The 22,356-nt window shown below is 56.3% G+C and overlaps 1 protein-coding gene across 2 annotated transcripts in view; it reads left to right on the forward strand.

Annotated features, from left to right (window-relative positions):
- Positions 1-22,356, forward strand: part of PLXNA4 (plexin A4) — a 435,216-nt gene that overhangs the window by 390,753 nt on the left and 22,107 nt on the right. For both annotated transcript variants that reach the window (XR_001362828.1, XM_014542674.1), the window contains exons 23-29: positions 812-878; positions 1,722-1,868; positions 5,819-5,978; positions 15,874-15,977; positions 16,486-16,585; positions 17,769-17,959; positions 18,840-19,009. Coding sequence is in view for 1 of the 2 variants with exons in the window: in XM_014542674.1 (XP_014398160.1) it covers positions 812-878; positions 1,722-1,868; positions 5,819-5,978; positions 15,874-15,977; positions 16,486-16,585; positions 17,769-17,959; positions 18,840-19,009 (939 nt within the window). In the remaining variant the exon portion in view is untranslated. The remainder of the gene's footprint in view (positions 1-811; positions 879-1,721; positions 1,869-5,818; positions 5,979-15,873; positions 15,978-16,485; positions 16,586-17,768; positions 17,960-18,839; positions 19,010-22,356) is intronic.

Raw genomic sequence — 22,356 nt, forward strand, 5'->3', positions numbered from 1 at the left:
GCTGCTGTGTCTTCACTTCCAAAGTAAAAGAATAAATGGACTTGGGTAGCAGCATGAAAGATGCAAGTTAGACTCAAGAAGGAACTTTCTGTCATTTTACATGAAACACCAGAAGGGTTCCCAGAGGGAGTTCCAAAGAGCATGGAAGCCTTTGAAAGGGGACCATTCTGGCACCTCTTGGGATGAGCGAGGCTCAAGCTGCTGACAGCTCTGCGTCCAGCTTAGGTGAAGGGTCAGTCCAATCTGGCCTTTTTGCCAGCACCCCCTGCTCCTGCCAACTTCCTTTCTATCGTCTGCCAAATTACAAACTCCCAGGTTTTTTGTTTTTCTTTTCTCACCCAAATGAACTATAAAGTTCTCTAAGGCCCAATGTGATCGCTATGAGCCACATGTGACTTATAAAATCTAAATTAATTAAAGGTAAATAAAATGCAAATTCAGCCCCTATGATACTCTGGCCGCATTTCAACTGCCCTGTAGGCATATATACCTGGTGGCTATTAGACAGCAGAGAGAGCGTTTTTATCATCCCAGACAGTGCCCAGCACTGCTAACCTGTTCCCACCAAAACCCACCAGGAGCCCAGGCCCAGAGCAGCATCTCCCAGCCTCGCAGGCAGAGCTTGTCTTATCGCTACGGGGTGTCTAGGAGTCCGTGAACTTGGTATTCTTTAGGATCTCGGGATTTGATCCAAAAACCTTAAGCAGCAAGACCCATGCAGACTTCTTCCCCTGCCTTCCCAGTCTTGGGGTCTGACCGGCTGTTTCTGTCTTTGTCTTCCTCTGCTGGCCCCCTCGGTGGCGGGTGACAGGACTGAGTCAGTGGCCGAGAAGATGTTGACCAATTGGTTCACCTTCCTGCTCTACAAGTTCCTCAAGGTACACTTGGCTGTGGGGGTATCTCTGGCCTTGCCCCTGTTTCCCCACCAGCCTGGGCACCAACCTGCCTCCTCCCCAGCCTGCCTCATTTCCCTCACGGCCCCCAAGTCTATACCCCCAGGGGCCTGGCTATTAGTACCCCAAAGAAACACAGTTCCCCTCGTCACTGAGGGAACAGGCTCCTGACATGTCGGAGACAGCCTCGCAGTCAGTCCCAGCTCGGGGGACAGGTCCCGCAGACTGCTTTCTCCAGGGCGAGCGGAGAGGAGCCTCTGAGAGGTCCCTGCAGGAGCCATTCAGCTAAAAACAATTCACCCCCACTTCCCTGCTTTCCCTCTTCCTCTCCCTCCTGCCTCTCCCAGCCCCAGACTGGCTGAGGCCGAGAAGGGTCCCAGGCAGGTACAGCAGCTGCCGTGCCAGCAGATAAGTGACGATGTGCCTGAGATTTGGAAGAGCTGCCCGACATCCAATTACTGACTTGTTTGCTAAGGAGGTCACAGCACTGAGGACTGACCTCAGTCTCAAGATGGGGCTGCAGAGAAAGTGGGTGGAGTGAGATGGGGCAAAGGACCAGAGAGGGGGTGAGAGGCAGGAAGAGAAGAAGAGCTGCAGGACGGTGGCGGGACAGGGCAGATGGGAGAGGACAGTGTGGGCACAGGAGCCCAGGGAGACGGACCTCTGAAGGCAGGAGTTGAAAACCCAAGAGTAAAGCAGGTGGGAGCAGGAGGAGAGAAGTAAACCAGAGGAGCAGTGAGCAGCCCTCTGGAGAGGCAGGGGCCGTGGGAGCCTGGCCCCGCTCACCTGTGGTCCAGCGGCCGCCCAGCATGGTTGTTCTCCTCCCAGGAGTGTGCCGGGGAGCCCCTCTTCTCGCTCTTCTGCGCCATCAAACAGCAGATGGAGAAGGGGCCCATCGATGCCATCACGGGTGAGGCCCGCTACTCCCTGAGTGAGGACAAGCTCATCCGCCAGCAGATCGACTACAAAACCCTGGTAAGCCAGCCCCGCAGCCTTTCCCCTGGGCCCGGGGCAGCAGGCTTTGGTCTGCCCAGCCCCTGCCCAGCAGAGGGGACGGTGGAAATGCTGAAAAGCCACCTCTCCAGGTTTGCTCACTGCAAGGGGCCAGCCAGCTGCTCCCCCTGTGCCGGTCACCCCAGATGTCCTCTGTACCACCACTCCGGGGCACCTGGATCGGGGACCAGTAGCTCAGACACACCTGAGCAACACTTCAGCAAAAGTCTAGTGGGCTCCGGGGCCAGTGCCCGAACCGTGGGGTCCTGAGCCCCTGCCAGCTGCTGTCTGACTGACCCCCCTGAAGGAACGCCTTCTTTCTCACCCATTCTCCCAGCGAGGAGAGTGGACACCTCCACGCAGAGAGCAGGTGGGGGCACGAAGGAGCGGAACCCGGGAAGAGCTCCTCCTAGTTCTGAGGCCCACCTGTGCCCACTGGTTCAAGTCAAATCCGCACGTGCCCCGAGCTGTGGAACGTGAGGCCAGGAGAGCCTGGTGGTGGAGGCGTTGTCCAGGGAAGGTGGGGATGCCCTCCATGGAGGTTAGACCCCACCTCCTGACAGAGACCTGGGAGACAGCAAAGCTCAGCTTGTAGGAGCCCTGGGCTTGGAGACAGGCAGACCCGGCTTGGAGCCCTGACTCCGCTTCTGACTAGCAGGGTGGTTTGGGTTCATCTTAGTCTCAATCTCTCCAAGTCTGGGTTTCTTTATCTGAAAAAAAAATGGGGATAATACTAGACCCTGATAAAGCAGAGATGACAATAGTATGCAGCCCCAAAATTGTGCAGAGGATAGAATGGGAGAGGAGAGGGAGGCGCTGAGCCCGGGGCAAACGCTCCCTGCCGCCTTGCCTCGCTGCCACCAAGCCTGACTGCTGGCTGCCCACTCCCTCCAGGCCAGGGAGCCCTCTCTCAGGCATTTTAGGAAAGAGTTGTGATCTCTCACCAGGCCTTCCGTAGGGAAGGGGGCAGGAAGTGGAAAGGGACTGAGAAAATAAGAAAAATGTCGAGTGCTGGGGGGTGATGCTCACGGGGTGACCAAGAAGGAAAGACAGAGAACAGAAGATTTAACATGCACTGTGGGGGGATGGGGCACCTGGCAGGCCAGGTTGGGCATGGCAGAGCCAGACGTGAGGGTTGGCGAGCCAGGGAGAGTCCCAGACACAGAGGCCAGCTGGGGGGACTGTCCCTGCCGCTCTGAACGAAGCCGTTCCTGCTGTCTGAGAGTGATGTGGCCATGATGCACCTGTTACTCCATCTTCAGAGGCCCTGGGAAGCCCAAGAGCATCCCACAGACTCGCCAAGATTGGCTCAGTTGCTAAGCTTTAAAGAGGTAGTGTGGGGCCAGGGCCCCTGCTTCCTGCAGGCATGGTCTGCTCTGGAGGAGAGCGTTAGGGGCTCCTATTAAAATGGGAAAGGGGAAAAAATCCTTCCAAAAACAGAGACTTGAAGAGACTTCTTAATGAGCCAGAACTACTGTTGAAACATCTCTGCTGGATCTCTCCCCCTTCACTCCCTTCCTTTCCCATCTCATCAGTGGCTCCCCAGTATTGCATCCAACACAATGAGCTGTAGGAATGCTCTGCTCAAACCGCAGGGTCCTCTATTCCATAGGCTAAGGTATCGTTAGCACAGCTGGCTCAGGCTCGCTTACACAGCACGTGGGGAAGTCGGAGGGGGTCAGGGCAGAGCATCCAGGAAGGTGGAAACGCTGGGAAGAGGCTCTGTGAGGATTGGGGGAAGAAATTGCAATTGTTTTGCCCAGAGAAGAAATTTGGCTGCAGGGAGATTTAACAGCCACCTGTAGGCCTGTGAACGGAAACTCCCACGCACAGAAGTGGGAGTAGCCCCGAGGCTGGTGAGGACTGGAAAGGAAGAAAGTGTTAGACAGCAGCAAGGGGTCACAAAAAGACGGGAGGTCGTGGGATTCGGCAGTGGCTGAGGGAGCCCGGGGTGCTTTGGGCCAACTGATGGTGACCTTGTTCTTGGCAGAAGGGATAACCACAAAGAATGAGACAGCTGCTGACTGGCTAGAGGACATAGTATTGCTTTATAGCAGCTGCCCCTCTTCAGTGCTGAGTGATTAATTGTATTGATACTAGAACTTAGACTAGGGCCCTGCTGCTGGGAGTGCCCATCTGCATCACCTGGGCGCCTGCTAGATGCTCACCTGGGAGCCTGCTAGATGCTCACCCAAGAGCCTGCTAGATGCTCACCCAAGAGCCTGCTACAATGCAGAATTTCAAGCCCCATCCTAGACCTCCTGAATCAGAGTCTGCATTTTAACAAAAACCCTCACCCAGCAGGAAAAAAACACCAGGAAGTTTGCTCAGAAACTAGCCAAGGGTCATGGGAGTGGCGGTGGGAAGGAAACTTCTGGCTGGAGCTGTGGCTTGGCCGGTGGCTGGGAATCCTGTCCCTCAGTGGGGCCACAGCTGCTTCTCTGCCTGCCCTGAGCTCCATGGAGTTCTCCCAGGGGCCCCCTGAACCCTGGGCAAGTGGAAACGTCAGGAGATCATGCCCAGGCGACAGCCTCTCCTCTCGGTCTCTTGGCGGAGGAGGCCCAGAACAGGCTGCATCGCTGCCTGGGGCAGGCCCGGAACACAGGACAGCAGGGAGGCCAGGGCACGGAGCAGCAGGCTGTGCTTGGCCACTGAGGGGGCAGGGAGGGTCCAGAGGCTTTTAAAGGACAGAGCGGCTGGCAAGGGCACTCAGAGCGGCACATGGTTCAGAGTTCCTTCCACCATTGTTCTCCGTTTAGGACATTTTGAGAATGAGAGTTTTGGTTTTACAGATTTAGGAGGGTTTTTTTCCTTCTTCTTAATGGAATAAGCATGTTCCTATTTGAGCTCATAGCAGTCTTGTTGCTAATGAAAGGCAGGCATCCAGGGGCCAGGGTCTGATTGCCAACACATGGAGTGAGGGTGAGGGCGTGAGGGGGTGAGGGGGGGAAGGCCGTTGTCTGAGCCTACAAACCAGACGTGCAGTTGGGAAATGGTTGGGGTGGGGGGGTGCAGTGAGAGTTCAGAGGAGGAGAAGCACAGGGGCTCGGGCAGCAGGGTTGGAGGGAGGGTACAGGTGCCCAGAGTGGCATGGCCACTGGACAGCCCCTGTGCCCCACAGCATGCGCCTGCTCCACTGTGGTCCCTCAGGATTCCCCACAGCCTCCGCCATGCAGAGCGAGCCTCTGGAAACAGCAAGGGAAGAAAGGCCTCTGGAAACATCCCAGAAGTTTTTAAAGGAAAAGATACAGTTTGGTGCTTTAAGCAGAGTCTTCGCTTTTCTGACTAGTTCCAAAAGGAGAGGTTGAGGTCCTGAGCCAGGGTAGCCTCTTCCCCCAACACAAGGTTTCAGGGGTCTCAGGTGGCCTGAACCTGAAATGTTTTATGAGCCCCCAACCCTCATAAACCCGACGCTTATGAAAACTTGAGAGAAAGGCACCAGATCCACATTAGTGTGAGTGTGTGTGAGAGGGAGGACAAGGAAGACAGACTGACACACACAGATGGGGGTGGGGTCAGCGGTCGGTGAGAGTCTGGGTGTGCACTTGAGAAGGTACCTCTGCATGTGTGTGTGTGTGTGTGTGTGTGTGTGTGTAGAGTGCACACATGCATGCATTAGTGTCCATTCTCATGCAGATTCCCCCTCACTGCCTCCTCCTACTTGGACATGGTTCTCTCTGGAAAAAAATCAGGATTGTTCAGTGTGCAGCCCTACTCCTACAATGGCCCTGAAGTCACAGCACCTTCCTGCTGCTCATAGGACTAGAAGGGCAGAGGGCTTGCTGGGAACACAGTTGGGCCGGGCTCTCCCCAGCCCCCTCCGGTCCAGCCTGCAGAGGGGGAGCTGGTCAGGACAGGGGCCCGGGATGCTGCAGGGACCCTCCAAGCTCTTCCTGCTGCCCACCCCACGTGTTTCTCTCCCCCTCCCCCAGGTCCTGAGCTGTGTCAACCCAGACAACGCCAACAGCCCTGAAGTCCCAGTGAAGATCCTCAACTGTGACACCATCACTCAGGTCAAGGAGAAGATTCTGGACGCCATCTTCAAGAACGTGCCCTGCTCCCACCGGCCCAAGGCTGCAGATATGGACCTGGGTGAGTGGCGGCCCACCCAGGGCTGTCCTGTGAGTGGTTGGAAGCACCTCTGACTCGATGGTGGAGCCAGGGTTCAGGGAGAAGGCTTGCACAGCCCCTAGGGGCCCAGGGGATCTCCTTCGTGGCCATTTAGTGAGCAATAAGCAGAGAAGGGCTGCAGTCTGCTGCCATCTGACAGCCTCGGGGGTCTTTTGAGTAGCTGAGGGTGGGCGTGGAGGTATCCTATCTGCAGTGGGGAGGTTTTAGTCGGAGTCTGTGTGGTTCAAGGTCTTGCCACTGCCTTTGTTGTGCCCCCAGGCTCTGCCCTTCCCTCTGTTCCATGCCTGTGCTTTTTGCTGACTACCCGAGGCGTGAGGGATCTGGGTCAGTGATGGAGGGAGGAGGAAAGAATAGAGAAAAATGAGCTCTGGCACCTACTGGGGAGCAGGGTGACATTTTATGTGAATGTTCCACGAATAGATCGCATAGCCTATATAAACAAGGGCACGCCACGTAGGGCCAGCTGTACTGAGACCCAGTTATGAACTGCCTGCCTGTTTAGTACGCTTTCTTCCTGGGAAATCCTAGCAGGGAGCCCCAGGCTCCAAAGAGACCCGTGCTGAAGAGAGGCGGTGTGGCTCCTGGGTCAGCATCAGACACACCTGACGTGGAGTCCTGGAGCTGCCGAGTTCCAGCTGTGTGACCTTGGTCAAGTTACTTAACCTTCCTGTGCCTCCGTCTTCTTGTCTATAAAGTGGAGATAATAGTATCTGCCTCGGGATGCGTGAAAAGCCTCTGAGTGCAGTGCCGGCCCCAGTCACTGTTGGCTGCTGCTAGGGCTGCGTGTGAGGATAATACTAGTGAGGCAATGGTCCATGTCTGTTTGTTGATCCTGGCCCCGGACAGGAAGGCTTCTGTGTGTCTGTGCTGTGTCTGGGGAACCGTGGCAACATAGGGGTGGGAGGGCCTCCAGAGGCCGCTAATCCATCCGTCTGGCCTCTAAGCTGGCATCAGCTTAGCCATCCGAGACACATGGGCATCTGTGCTATTTTCTAAAACCCACAGCGAATCCTCACCCTTTCCCACTGCAGTGCCCCACCCAAATGCTGGTGCCTAAAGACGCAGGACCAGGAAGTTCTGCTAACTCGCCTCAGTTCTTACTGCTTCACTGAACCCCTCTCCTCTCGCTGGGCTCCTGGCAGGGTGTGTAGGGTCCTGTGCCTAGAGCCCTGATGCCCGGGGAGAGAGACTGGGCAAGCGTGTGCTCTCCTTCACTTGGGAGGTGTCTCTGTGAATGTTGTTTCTAGGAAGGAAGGAAGGAAGGAAAGGGAAGGGAAGGGAAGGGAAAGAAAGAAGGAAGTAGGAAGGAAGGAAGGAAATGTAGGAGTTCGGGGTATGGTGGGTGAGTGTGTCCACATGTATCCTGGGGCACTGGTCCCTAGAGTCAGATTGGACATTTGTGTCCACATGCGGGTGACTCTGTTGGGATGAAGATCCCACGGATGGATGACGTGAAGAGGCCTGTTACAGAAGCCGTGGGAGAGAAAATGGTCACTGACAAGGAGGACCCTGTGTTCCCCATTCCCAGGCAATTCATTCAGTGGCTGCTCCATGATGGGTTTCCCAGGTAGCACCCAGCATTCCGTTAGCTTTTCTGTGGGAGCCATGGCAGGGGCCATCCTTGGCTTCTCAGTGCCCCTCTCTGCAACCTGGGTAATCCTGACATAGTGAGGCCAGCGCAGAGCTGCTGGGAACTTCGTGCTGGGAGGTGAGTTTGGAGCAGGGAGGTGGTGCTGGACCCCAGAGGCCCTCCTGCGTGCGGTGCTGACAGAACCCTGTGCTCTGGTGCTTGGGGATGGGGGCCTCCCCACGCAGGTGGGCACCAAGTGTGTGCGTCAGCCTCCACCTGCCACATCGGGACAGCTTCCGCACGAGAACGCCTTCTCCCTTCCCAGCGCAGGGCAGGTGGGTGGGGAAGAACACACGCATCCCATCCTGTCGTGGATCAAACACCTGCTGGATCTCAGGAGGGATGGGGCCAGCGTCCTTCGGCATCAGCTCAAGCCCAAGCTCAGGGCCCCTCTGAAAGCAGATCCAGGGGCCATCACCTCCGCGCCAGTTGGTTTCCTGGGGAGAGACCCCTTTATGGCTGGTAGATGCTGCTCAGGACCAGGCCTCCCCACCCTGTTAGCTTTAGAAAATTGCTTCCTTCAAAGGCCTGGGGGTGCGGGCCCCGCAAAGCAGATGGTTAATGGGAAGATCTCGGCTTCCCACAGCCACAGTGGTAAAAACCTGGAGTGGAGGTGGCCGCTCCAGCTCAGTCAGGGCCCTCCTGCCGGCCACCCTGAGTGTGGGCAGCCCGAGCCTGCGTGCAGCCAGGACCTGCCTGAGGGTTGCACCTCTGCAGCTAGAGGCTGCTCAGGCATGGGGAAGCTGCCTGCTTCATAGGGGGCCGGGCCTCCTGGGTCCCAGTGCTCACGACAGTGCTCACACCTCAGGCACCAAGAGAATAAAGTGCCACCTCCTATCGCAGGTGCTGGGGGAGGACCCAGGGCCAGCCTGGGGGACAAGCCTCCACAGCATGGACAGATGAAGGGAGGAGGCCAAAGAAGATACCCCCCGGAAAGGGGGTCATGGTCATGCTGAATCCTAGCCACGGCCGCATGATGGGTGCTCCTCTGAGAAAAAGTCCTTTCTTCTGTTAAATCCTGCATTTGGAGCTGCCCCCTCTCTCTGGCCCTCTTTCTGCCACAGCCAGATCACGTAATAGCGAAAGCTGGGCCCCTCAGAGACCCAGATCCTTCTTCCGCACAAAGACTCAGCCTCCAGACCCCCAGGGGGAGAGCGAGGCAAGGAGAGTGGTTTCCATTCTGTAGCTGAAAGTGCTTTGAAAGCTAAAAGCAATTTACAAATGTAAGGTGTGATTGTTGTAAAAAAGTAATCTATGCCAAAGGAATGCATAGCAGGCAGGCAGGGAGGGGACTGGCTCAGCCACATGGGCTGGGCAGAGGCAAGGCAGCCAAGTGTCCCCCATCTTCATTCTCCCCAGACCTCCTCCTCCCATAGCTGAGGGCATTGGGCAAAGACGGCCTTCCCCTCCTGAGATCAGCCCCCTGCAAGGCAAGGACACCTGTCCCAGGCCAGCTCAGAAGGAAGCAAGGGCATTTTAAATTACTCAGATAATTGCCCCAAGTAACTCCAGTCCTAACACCCTCCCCCGGCCTTCCCCCATCTCTGTGGCTCCAGGCCTGGCCTAGCCCCTCAGTCCTGATGCTTTTATTCTTTGATCCTTAGACTGGAGGTCTCCCACTCCTCCCCCTCCACCCATTCAGCAAACTTTCCCAGGCACTTGGGAACCCAGATGGGGAACTATTTTTAGGATTCTCCAGAGAAACAGAGGTGTATAGATAGGAGCCCACCCATTCAGCAAACTTTCCCAGATGGGGAACTATCTTAGGATTCTCCAGAGAAACAGAGGTGTATAGATAGGACGTGCATAGGAAATGTATAGATGATAAAGAGATAGATAGATGATAGATAGATAGATAGATAGATAGATAGATAGATAGACAGACAGATCGATTTTAAGGAATTGGCTCACATGGTTATGGAGTCTGAGTCCGTTCGGGTTGCTATGACATCCCACAGACTGGGTGGCTTATAAGCAGCAGCTGGCAGATTTGGTGCCTGGTAAGGAAGTTGGCACCTTCCCCCTGTGTCCTCACAGGCTGAAGGGGCAAGGGATCCTCTGAGGTCCCTCTCATGAGAGCTTTACCTTCATGACCTAATCACCTCCCACAGGCCCCCTCTCCCTCTATCACCACATTGGGGGTTAGGATGTCAACATGGGACTCTGGGGACACAGACACCCAGTCTACAGCAGGGAGGCTGGCAAGTCCAGAATCTACGAGGTGGGCCAGCTGGCTGGAGACCCTGGGAGGAGCCAGCGTTGCAGTTCAAGGCCGAGCTCCCTCTTGCTCAGGGGGGAGGCCAATCTCTTGTTCTCCTGTGGCCCTCGCCTAATTGAATGAGTCCACTCACATTATGGAGGACAATTACTTTACTCAGAGTCCACCAATCCAAATGTTAATCCCATCTAAAAAATGATGATTTTCCTCACAGGAAATCCAGAATAATGTTTAACCGCATAGCTGGGTGCCACGGCCCAGCCGAACTGACACATAAAATTAACCATCACGGGAGCCAGAGTGAAGGACACGGGGCCCACCTTCACTTCGGTCTGCTGGAATTGGGGGGAGGAAAGATATCACAGGGCAGGGCATGGGGACTGTGCCGGACAGATGGGTCTCTGGGAGCTCTCAAAGCACAGTGCCGTGGGCGCCCCCTCTGCTATCCCTGAGGTGTTCTCACCAGGTGTATGTCCCTTCCTACCCACAGGGATTGGGTACAGGTACCCCCTTGCACTGCTAAACTCTTCAACCAGCATATAGCATCATAAGAGGCTACCTGGGGCACCCTCTGTGCCCGGCATGGGGGTACACCAATGTAGCAGAAGGCAGGACAGCCCTCTTTCTGAGCCTTGGGAATCTTTTGTCTCCTCCCTGGAGGAAATAATTGGTACCACTCGCTTCCATTTCGAAGGAGGAGAATCTGCAGCCCAGAGAGGCACAGCGCCTGGGCCCTGGTCACACGACAGGGAGGTGGAGGGAACACCCATGCCAGCCCACGCCTTCTCCTCCGTGGGCCTTAACCTCCAGAGATTCCTCAGGTTTAATGCAAATGCTCTATCAATAGCCCCCGGGACTCCGCCACCCCCTCTGTCTTGCCATTCAAGTCCTGCTGAAAGGATATATTTTTTCAAATAAGTAATTCCTGTATGCAATAAAAAGATACACTATCTTCTGAGTGAAATATAAAGAGTTCACAGCAGCTGTCTCCCCAGTTTGCATTTTCCGCTGCACCTGATGGGAAGCACAGATAAAGATAATGGGATTTTTTTTTTCTTTTTTAGTTCACCTCCCTCTCTCCCTGCAAGGTGGAAGTGTAACAAATTGGATTGTGAGTGTCTGTCCTTTGTGCTTGGAGCCTGGAGCAGGGCACCGGGCTGCAGGGCAGGAGTTGCCAGGGAGGTCGGGGCTAGCAATTTTCTCCTGGTGCCATGCACATGAATACCAGGGTCACCTTCCCTCCTTCCTCCGCCCACCACCTGCCTTTTAAATTCTTCTTTTACCCAGCACACTGCCCAAGTGACACCAGGGCCTCTGTGTTCTATATTCAAGAATATCCATTAAGCTCTAGCTCATCTCTCTTAAATCCAGTGGCGTAGCACAACCTTCTTCCTTGAGCTCCGGACTTACCCACGTAGCAACCCTAGCCAGTGCAGGCGCTTTTCAGTTTGCAAAGACCTGGAGCCCAAACTGCTGACGGCACAGTTCTATTTAGGAATTTCTTCTTTTAAGCACCCTGTGTCATCGTTCAATTATTTTATGTTTTAGAACTGGCTCAGACAATAAACTTTTTTTAACAAAGTCTATTTAGATGGTACAGCCTCCGCTCCCAGGGCAGGTTTGCAGACCTTGTTTGAGGTCACGGCCCTCTCAGCTCTCCCGTGATGCACGCCCCTGTGCTTCCGCGTGGCCAGGCGTTGAGGGTCTCAGGCTCTGGCCGTGCTCCCTGGACTCACCTGCTAGCAGGTGTGCAGCAGGAGATCGTGTCTCCTCCAGATTTCTGCGCAGGACCCTGCTTTTGGAGGGAGAGCGGGCTCTGTGCAGGGTGGCAGGTGCTCCTGGTGAGAACCTGCTCTCGTGGCCCCCAGGTGAGGAGGGTGGCCTGGGTGGAATACAGGCAACTAGCTCTGGAGTTCCTCCCTCTGGATCATGAGGGTTGACTCCGCCAATTCTAACCAGCCTGTGGGCATCTCCTTCCTGCCTTGCCCTCCTAGGCCAGCCCTCCTAAAGCTCCCTGTGATGGGTCTGAGGATGGATGGTGGTAGGAAGACTAGACCAGGGCTGGCCGGGGCAGCGGGGAGGGCGGCGGAGGAAGGGTTGCTGCAAAGCTTTCTGGGTCCCCAGCCTGGGTAAAATGAAAGTATGTGCTTGAGTGTGTGTCCATGAGTGTGTGCCTACGTGTGTGTGTGTGTGTGTGTGTGTGCTCGCGCGCGCCAGCAAGCACAGGGCATGAGGGTCGGAGCTAGTGAGGCAATGTGCACCTCCGGGATGGTTTGCTTCTCGGGGTAGCATCTGCTGGTGGGTGGGGGACCCTCCAGGAACTGGGCCAGTGATGTGCTTAGTTCCAGTATCTCCTTCCAGGGTTGGCTTGCAGATGAACCAACCCCCTCTCTTTCCCTAGACACCTTCTTACAAACCCGGGACACACCATGGAGCCCCAGCTCCACTCCCATGTTGAATCTCCAAGCATTCTCTCTGATCTGTCTCCTGGACACCCCCTACAACTCCTTCCCTGCCCCACTGCCTTAGCCCAGGCCCTAAGGCAGCTGTCTTGGGCGAGGCTCCCCACCTCTTCTCCTTCACCCTGTCTCTGTGGCCCTCAGTTCAACCCCAGGCGCCCTAGCATGGTGTGCCAGATCATTCCTAACTCATTTCCTGTCTTGCGTGTGCCTCGTCAGCCTCTTCCTTCCACTACCTCCACATGCATGGATCCCTAGACGTGTCCCATAAATGGCACCTTTGGATCTGAACCGCTGTCCCCATGCCAAGTGAGGCACAAGCTATTGAGCCTTCAGCACTCAGCTCTGGCCGCCTCCCCACCCCTGATCCTGCAGACCCTGCTCTTCCTCCAATCACCTGAGTCTTGATTCATTGTTCTCCACACAACATTGCCCACAAACCTCAGCCAGTGGGCAAAGCTTGTGTCCACCCACCAGTGCAACTTGGCTTTGCTGAAAAGGAAGCTCTATGTCCAAGCTACACTGCCAGTGGTGCCCCTGGGTTCCTAGAGCTCTGAGTATGGAGCTGAGTGGACACAACTACCTGCCAGCATCGTGGCACAGCTGCAGCCCAGGGTTCCAGCCAGCCATCGCTCTCCCTCCCCCCACACTCCTGACGCCTGGGACTCACAGTGCCATGCTGCAGTGCCCGAGCTGTGCCACATCTGCCGGAGTCTGGGGCCTCTGCTTATCTATCTTTGTATCCCGAGGACCTGGTCCAGTGCCCCACCCAGAGGAGGAGCCCTCTCGGTGCCCTCGGGAGGGAACTCAACTGCTTGGCAGAGTGAGCAGTGGCTGGGGATGATGACACGGGGTCTGTCTTCCCAACCTGTTTCTTTAACCTCCAGTCACACAATTAGAAGAATGAGTGGCGATAATTTAGAGAGCGTTTATTTCTGGAATGGGCATGCCTTCTTGTGATTCTGAGGACTTCAGACCATCCTGGGTCCCCGGTTGCTAACAGAGTAGCTCTTGGTTCACCTCTGGCTTAGCTCACTGTCTGCCTGCCATGGACCTCTTTTCCTACCTGGGAAAGGGCCCCATCACTCACTCACACACTCTTCCTCTCCATCCGCTCACCCACGCAGTCACTATTCCTTTAAGAAACACGCATCCAGGACTTGCTCTGCCCCAGGTGCTGGGCCAGCCCTGCTGGGTGGCCTCTAGCAGCACCATTTCTGTGTTCCAAGGACAGGCCATCACTCCTTAACTGCTCCGGGTGCACATGGCCACGCTCTGCCCTACTTTTCAGTTGGGGGCAGAGAGGCAGCCTGACTTTCATTTGCTTACATAATAGTGGACACAACCCAGAGCCAGGGCAGCTGGGTACAGCCACACAGGCAGTTCACTCCGACGCTGCGCACTGCTCAGCTCAGGGCGGTCATGCAACAGGGAAGTCCGCCCGGGGCTCCAGAATCCGCTGTCCCTGCTAGTCCCTCAGGCTGTGCGGCTTGTCCAGATTGCACTGAGGTACCCGGCTCCATCGGAAGGGGTGCCAGTGCAGCTGCTAAACCAGACACTGGCCCTGGCTGGTCCCGCCCCGTCTGGTCTCAGCAAGGCCCACAGCACTTCAGCGGAGGAGACCCCTTCTCCCTTGGGCCCAGCCAGTGGGCTTAGCATTCAGCCTCATCCCCGGCTTTGCCTCATGACCCCATGCAGGAAACGCAGAACACTGACTTCTGTGCCCCAATCTGCCGTGCTGTCCCCCACCCCGTGCAGCCCTGACTTAATGGCCCTGGCACCACTCCCCAGGCAGCAGGGACACCCAAGAGGTTTTGTCTGTCAGGCCCCACTGTGTGACTGGGACAAAGCACACCACTGCCGTCGTCATGGGCTTCACCAGCATCTGAGTGAACCGCCTGTCAGCGGCCCAGCCAGCTGGGAAATATTCCTCTTTTTTTGTCCTAGCCACTCAAAAATACGTGCATGCACACATCCACACAGAGCCACATGCAATTTAAAACCCACACAAATAAAACAGCACAGCAGCAAGCAAAACACTGGTGACCAGGTGCCTCCCTGGGGCGTTTCCCCTGTTGCTCACCCCCCTACCTGCCCCGAAGCCCTAATCCCCAGGATCAGTTCCAGCTGATCAGCAGCAGCACTAAGTGATGGGCGGTCCCCAGAGGCCCAGCAGGGCCCCGCTCGGGTGAACACAGGTGGCATCCTTATGTTCTCATTCCTGGGACAGTTGGACACCACCTGAGGCGCTACACCAGGCAGCGGGTGAGCCCAGGAGCGGGAGGCCGGGGCTTTGATGTCAGGAGCATCTCTGCTACGTCTAAGGGCAGACAGACATGCCCTCTCTGGGCATGTTTTTCTATCTGTAGCACTGCCCACACCAGGTGAACAAGGCAGGAAGGAATTGGTGCTCTCCGTGCCACCAATGTGGCTGGTCATGGGCCCACAGCTCAGCCTTGACCGGAGTGGAATGGAGGGAGGGGATCCGAAATGTGTCTCTCTGGGCCAGAGGAAAATCCACGGCGGGGTCAGGCGAGGACTGGGTAACTCGTTCCAGCCCTAACTGCCCTCTGTGAATCCCAGACTCACACGGCTCCCAAGTGTCAGCATCTGGGAGGCATGGAGGGCAGTGTGGCTGCCTGGAAACCAGACTCCTGGCTTCCTGGCTGGAACACATGTTGCAGTGATTTTAAAAGGCTGTTTTCCTTTCTGGTGTGTGCGTGTGAGCGTGTATGCATGTGCGGGTGGGTGTGTGTGTGCACATGTGCCAGAGCTGGTGTGTCTGGCATGTCCCTGGTCTCCATCCCCAGGAGATGGGTGCCACGTGTGCGATGGGATGTGGTTGACGAGAAACAGCCTCCTGGTCGCCCATGTGGGATCCATCAGCCAGCCCACGTGTTGTAGGTGTCGGGGCCCATGAGGAGAATGTGGGGGTGTAAGTCTGCGCCTATAACATCAACTAATTAGGTGTTGGGTAGATCCCCAAGATGCTGTTATCCACATCAGCTCTGGGGATGGGGCTGTTTCTGGCATGAGAACAGGTTCCACTGGCCTCTCCACTCCGATTCACCCAGTCTCCCTGCCCACGGTGACCCGCCTTCTGGCTTTCAAGGGCAGGACACACCCCTGGGGTAGGAACAGGGTGAACAGTGCCGCACCTGCAACCCAGGTCTCTGTAGCTCCAAGCCAAGGAGCATGTGGCATGACAGTGCCATTGCATTGGCTTCGTGCTTTCTTACCTGCTTCCACCTGCCTCGTTCACTCAGCCAAGGTTTACTAAGCATCTGCTCCCTGCAGATGTGGCCACTCCCAGAGAAAAAGTGGGCAGGGAGGACAGGTGACGGCATCCCTGGTCCTGTCACGTAGTTTTAGGGATGAAAATCAGAACTGCACCGAGAGCGTCTGCACCCCCTGCTCAGGGAGTGTCTGCCAGCATTTGTTGTTCAGGGTGCCCCTCGATAGGGCTGTGTGGGTGCCCGCACAGGGTCCTCCGGATCCCCAGGGGAGGGGCCCGAGGGCCGCTCTGAGCTGCCGTTGCTCCCTCCGCAGAGTGGCGACAAGGAAGTGGGGTGCGGATGATCCTGCAGGACGAAGACATCACCACCAAAATCGAGAACGACTGGAAGAGACTGAACACCCTGGCCCATTACCAGGTGTGGGGGCTGTGGAAGGGAGGAGGGGCTGGCTAACAGGGCCCAGTTCCCTGCCCTCTCAGTCCTTGGATAGCAGGTCCCCAAGGCTAGACACCCAGTCCCAATTCCTCCTCCCAGCACCTCATGTTTTCCAGTGACCCCGGAGAACTGAGGTCCCCAGCAGGAAACCCTGACCTCCTTGGGGACAAGCACTGATGGGCTGCTTCCCTCAGGGCCTGGGCGGTCCTGAGAGAAACATCTCCTAGTCCCCACGTGGGACCCCTCCGCAAGCCTGGGTGTTGTAGGGGAGAAGGGGTACTAGTGAGAAGCTCTTGCCAGAGTCCCCCCAAGAGTGAGTCACCACACAGAACACTGTTCAGTGTCCAGATCTGTCTTGTTTTGTTCAAAGGAAAGACAACAGCCTCCTAAGTCCCCTAGTTCTCTGGCGCAGCCCGAGTTCATCCTGGTGTGTCCCCATCTCCCGGGGAGGCAGAGCTGTGCCCAGCCCTCAGGAGCCTCTTCCCCGCAGGTGCCCGATGGTTCTGTGGTGGCGCTAGTGTCCAAGCAGGTGACAGCCTACAACGCAGTGAACAACTCCACTGTCTCCAGGACCTCGGCGAGCAAATATGGTGAGTCCCTGGCATCGTCCTGGGGAGAGAGGGTGCCCTGAGCAGTTGTTGTCACGTTGGCAGTCCTGCTGGAAGGTGCGGACCCCCGGGGCAAGGATCTGGGCAGAGTCAGATTGGGGGGGCGGCAAGGAGTTGGGGGGATTCAGATCAGGGGGGCAAGGAGCTGGGGGGAGTCAGGCAGGCTGCCACAGGAGAGGAGAGCTGGCTGGGAAGGAGCCCCTGGTTGGGGTGCAGGAGCAGAACTCATCCCCTAGAGCAGGAAGGAACTCTCACCTTTGCCAGCATCTTAGTCAGAAAGACGCTTTCACTGTGTGATACTCATTATCGTGCGTCAAGTTCATAACAATCCAGTGGATTAAATAATTATTATTTCCCCCTATTATGCAGATTAGCAAATTATAACTCAGAGGCACGGCGGCACACTGTGTAAAGGTCACGCTGTTATGAAGCATTTAAGGGAAGGTACAGGCCCAGATCCCTGGCTCTGAGGTGGGGGTTGGGGGAGCACTGGATGTGACCTGGAAGCCCAGGTGCCACCCTGTCCCACCACCTTCTGAGTGCCTGGGGGCCAGCTGCCTGACCACCACACGACCTGGTTTTCTTACCAGCAAAACAGGGTTTGAAAAAACTACCAAAATGGCAGGATCATTCTGGAAAATCAATAGAACATAGAACAGTGCCGCACACAATAGGCCCTTCATCGTCGCTTCTGGGCAACACTTGCATTTCAGCAAATAAGGGGGAAGAAATGGCCCAGGCCAGAGGGGAGCGTGCAGGTGAGCAGCTGGCGAGACAGCTCCGCGGCTGGTCCAGTCATTAAGGGAGACAGGCTACCTGCTCTTACACTGGTACTTAATTGGCCACTCTGAACGCACCCTGAGACATGACTTGAGAACTCTTACCAGGGAAGTGGAAAAGAGGACAAGCTTATATTTTTACAAGTTGAACAATTCCGGGCTGGCGAGATGCAAGTGCAGGAGGAAGGGAGCGGAGTGGGTGAGGTAGCCACAGGTTTCCTGGGGGTGCCGGGAAAGGCCCCCAGTTCCAGGGAATGGGCCAAGCCGAGGCAGGGGGACAGGCAGAAACCTGCAGGAAGGATGGGGCAGTAGTTGGCCTCGGCTGCGGCGGGTGCGCCGTGAGGAAGGCTGAGTGGCCTCACATGCGTGGCCCATCGCGTTGGCAGAGAACATGATCCGGTACACGGGCAGTCCCGACAGCCTCCGCTCGCGCACGCCCATGATCACCCCCGACCTGGAGAGTGGAGTCAAGATGTGGCACCTGGTGAAGAACCACGAGCACGGGGACCAGAAGGAGGGGGACCGGGGGAGCAAGATGGTGTCCGAGATCTATCTCACCCGACTACTGGCCACTAAGGTATCAGACTTCAGGGGGGGGTAGGGGGCATGTGTGAGTACAGTAAGGGTCTTCACCCCCTTCTCTGCCTGCCCCCTGAGCTGCCCGAGCTGTGAAAGACCCAGCATTTGCACCAGGGCCCCTCTACTCATGGCAGGCACTGGCAGCACAGCATGCCTTCCCAGCACAGAACCTCAGAATCCTTCTCACCCGGGGCTCCGGGCAAACCCCACCCACACATCAGTGTTGGCGTGCCGTCCGAAGTTTCGTTTCCTTCTCTGTGCTGTTCTCACACACATGCCGCATCTATTCACATTCTTCCGCCACCCTCCTGAAAGAATGACGCCTCTCTGGGTGTCCTACTGTCTGTAGTGATGGAACATGGGGCCCATTGGTGACTTTCCGGGCACCAGTTCTGAGCCTGGTTCTGGGGACATTCTGTGCCGGCCTTTAGTCTTTCGCCTGGAGGCTGGCCTGGGCCCTGCTCCGTGCAGAGCCGAATGGGTAACTGATCGTTAGCCAGAGTGAATAATGCCCAAACCAAACCAGCAGATTGTGTTTGTCTGCTCTGACCGGTGAGTTGCTCATTAGCATTTGCAAGAAGTGCTCAAATAGCAACGCCAAATGGTGTTCAACCAAACCGCATTTTGGCAGAGGAAGGCTTAGTTAGGTCCAGTCATCAGTGGTGTATGTATTCCCCACGTGCAGCGGAAATGGAAAGCCGTTAGAGACAGAGGAAGGGGGTGGGGGAGCTTTAATGCATGTACTTCCCCCGTTCCACCCAAGCTGGCCCGGCTCTGCCCTGTCCTCCCCGCCCCCCCGCCCCCCTGAGAGGCAGGCCGTGAAGCCACCCTGAGAGCTCCATGGGGGAGCCGTGTGTGAACCCGTGCCGCCTCCCCAGGGCACGCTGCAGAAGTTCGTGGACGACCTCTTTGAGACCATCTTCAGCACTGCGCACCGCGGCTCTGCCCTGCCCTTGGCCATCAAGTACATGTTTGACTTCCTGGATGAGCAGGCTGATAAGCATGGCATTCATGACCCACACGTCCGCCACACCTGGAAAAGCAACTGGTGAGTGAAGGGAGAGCAGAGGACAAGTCTGGGGAGGCCAGCCGAGCCTAAGGTGGCGGCCACAGGCCATGGTGGTCGTGGGCCACCTTCACCAGCAGGGACTCGGTGCAGGCTCTCTCTGGGCCTCCCCACCCCTCCTATTGTTTTTGTGCTCACTTCTGACTAGTCAAATCATCCTTCTTTCCTAGCAGTCAGTCAATTAAAAACATTTATTTAACCAACTAACTGAGCAAAATGTAACCTGCCAAATATCACAGCCAGGTGGCTCTCACAACCAGGCGCCTCCTGTGTGCCTGGCCTTATGCTGGGCACCGAGGGTACAGGAACCATCAGCCAGGGCCCCTGCCCTCCGGGGGCTGAGAGGCAGGTAAGAGACAGGTAGGCAGCTGTTTGGACCTGGGTTGCAGAGGGCGGCACCCAGCAGTGACTCTTCGGCAGGCTCTGAAGGGTATTCCTGTTCTCTTCAGGAAGCGGTGGGCTGCCCTGCCCACAGACTCCTTTTCCAAACTCCCTGTGGGGCGGAGACCTTCCCATCACCACTTTGTCTGCCCTGAGGCATCAGGACTCTAATTGCCACTCCGGGTGTCTCCACTCTGGTCTCTCTCTCCTTCTACGTGCACATCCTTCCCCTCGGTCTGTGAGCGGTTCGTGTTCTAGGTCGAGACTGCAAGGTCAGACATCAGGACTCAGCGCCGGGTCTGGGACCTTGCACAGAGCAGGGACTCGATAAATATTAATGCAGGTGCAGGGCCATGATGGTCTCTACTTGAGAGTTCTACACACCACAGGCAAACAAAGCGGGCTTATGGGTTCAGAAGTGCCTCCCTGTAGCTTTTAAGTGGTTCCTGTCCCAGGTTGTTCTTCCCCAGAACATTCTCCCAAAGCAGCACGAGCCTGCTGGCCAGCACCTGCCACCTGCTTGGGCTGGCATGGCGCTAGGGCATAGCTGGGCACCCTGACATTCTGCCCGGAGCCCCAAACCAAAACACAGAGGAGGGCAGAAGTCAGCCCGTGGTACTAAATGTCATTTAGCCTCCTCACTTCCATACCTGAAGAATAGTGTGGTCTCCACGGGAACAGGAATCAGGCAGGGTTGGGCCACACGGATTCTCGGTGAGAGATCGCCCATCACGGGCTTCACCCAGCCTTTCTCAAATGAGACTCTGAGAGTGGATTCCCCATTCAGTGCAGCAACATAGGGCGGAGGCTGAAAGTCCCGCTTGGTCTGGTCTCCGGCAGCACAGGGCTCGGCCAGGGACCTTGACAACCAGCCAGAGCCTGACCATGAACCAACCTGCCTGCCTCTAGGTGAGGAGGTGTTTAGCCATCGTAGGCAGAGCTGTTCCGAGGGGCCCATCCCACCAGATTTGCTCCTCTCGGCCAGTGTCCCCACGTGTCACTGTGTGAATGCCAGCCGTCTTCAGAACCCAGGAAATGCTCTGTCCAGGCATCGTGGTCTGGCTGGGAGAGCTGGTGTCTTCAAAACATCCCTACATGCCCTTGAAGCACATTATAGTAGGTCTCCTGAAATAGACCTGAACTGTGTTTCAGCCCATACCTCCTGCTGGGTGAGCCACCACAGGACGTCACAATGTCCTGGGTGGGGCAGATCCCCCCTTCCAGCCAGCTCTTCCGAGGACCCGGGTGCTGGGTTCCCAGAGAACTCAGTCCCCACAGAGGAAAGCTGGGCAGTGGGTGCGGTCCCAGGCTCGGGGTCCTTCACCAAAGGCCACGCCCTGACCCTCCTCATTGCTACCCAGGCAAGCAGCAGTTAGCCTGGGAATTATGAGCTCTGCGTATTGACTTAGAGTTAATTGTCCCTGATTGAAAAGAGATTGATTCTTTATTCCTGGACAAAGTGGCAACTCTCCCCACCGCCTCCCTCCATGTGCCCTACCTTCTCTCTTTTAGATAAACCTCCTGCTCATTTAGCCTGAGTGACTGCAATCAACCAGAGATGAGTGCCACGGCTAATGTTAATAATATGCTAATATTTCATTAGGCAGGAGACTCCGTGTGGGGCCCTGGCTTCCTGGTCTGACTTGCCTGTCAGCACAGCTGGCTTAGGAGAGGGAGTGTTGGGGAGAAACAGCCAAGCAGCACACATGGACTCCCAGAGTCCCTCCTCCGGTGGCACTTCGGGCAACAGGAAGATGTGGACTGTCCAGGAGACTGTGTTGGCCGGGCAGCCGGGAGGCCTTCACCCGGGCTCTGAGCCCAGCTGTCATGGTCTCCCCTGTGACCCCCGACTTCCACCCCTGTCATGACTCTCCGTGCTGTCCCTTTATGTCCTACCTGAATTTCCCAGGATGAAATAGGTGCCACTTAACACTGTCAGACTCAATGCTGCCTGCGCCCTGTGATTAAATTCTTGTTGATGGACTGGCAGTTTCGAATGTGAGGTCTGGCTGTGTCCGTAGCATTTGTTGTATGTATGTACTGCCTGCTGGTAGATACAACATCTATAGAAATGTTGTACCTGCTACATTGAAATAATGTTATTCAAAGAGTTTAAGTTCTAAGAGGCAAGCCAAACACATAGAAACATTCTAACCATTACCAACGATGAGAAGAGCAACCAAAACAACCGTAAAACATCAGAGAAGTGGCAGGAAGTGAGGAGGTGGGGTAGAGGGAGGGAATTCACAATCCCTCGCTTGGTGGCCCCCTGCTCCCTGACCTGTGTCTCAGTGGCCGATGGCGGCACAGAATCCGAGAGCCAGCAGAGGACAGCCCAGGGGGCAGGTGGGCAGGGTTTTCCTGAGACCCTGGGACCCTTCTAGCAACAGAGAGTGGCTGACAGTGACCAGACCACCAGGCACGGTTTTTCTCCTCTTTGCCTTTGGTTAGCTGAGGCCCCTCCCAGCAGCACTTCCCCACACCTTCTCCCAGGCCGCATCCGGCGAAGGAACACCTGTGCACCTTCACAGCTCAAACCATCAAGGGCCATCCCCTCCGTGAAGACTTCCAGACACGTCCCTCTGGGTGGCCCTGATCACACCTCCCTGAGTCCCACGGTGGGCCCGCCCATCCTTCCGTTCTAGCGTGGACACTTCTCAGAGCACGTGCTTGCTGGCGTGTCTGACTTCCCCAGGAACCCACCGGAATGCAGGTTCTTGAGGACAGAGGATGTGTCTTGTTCACACTGCATCCCCCGTTGCCAGCACGGTTCCTGGGGTGCGGTAGGTGCCAACTGGGAGAAAGAGGAGAAGGAGGGGACAGGTGGGGCGGATGAGGGGCCGTGAAGGTGTTGTTTTCTAAGTGGCCAGCTTGGAGATGAGAAGCCCGTTAGCTCCTCCTTGTTAGCTCCTCCTAAACTGCTCCCCCTAAACTGCTCCCCCTGGTAT

The sequence above is a fragment of the Myotis brandtii genome, unplaced genomic scaffold (genome assembly GCF_000412655.1).
Source record: "Myotis brandtii unplaced genomic scaffold, ASM41265v1 scaffold1084, whole genome shotgun sequence".
NCBI classification, from domain to species: domain Eukaryota; kingdom Metazoa; phylum Chordata; class Mammalia; order Chiroptera; family Vespertilionidae; genus Myotis; species Myotis brandtii.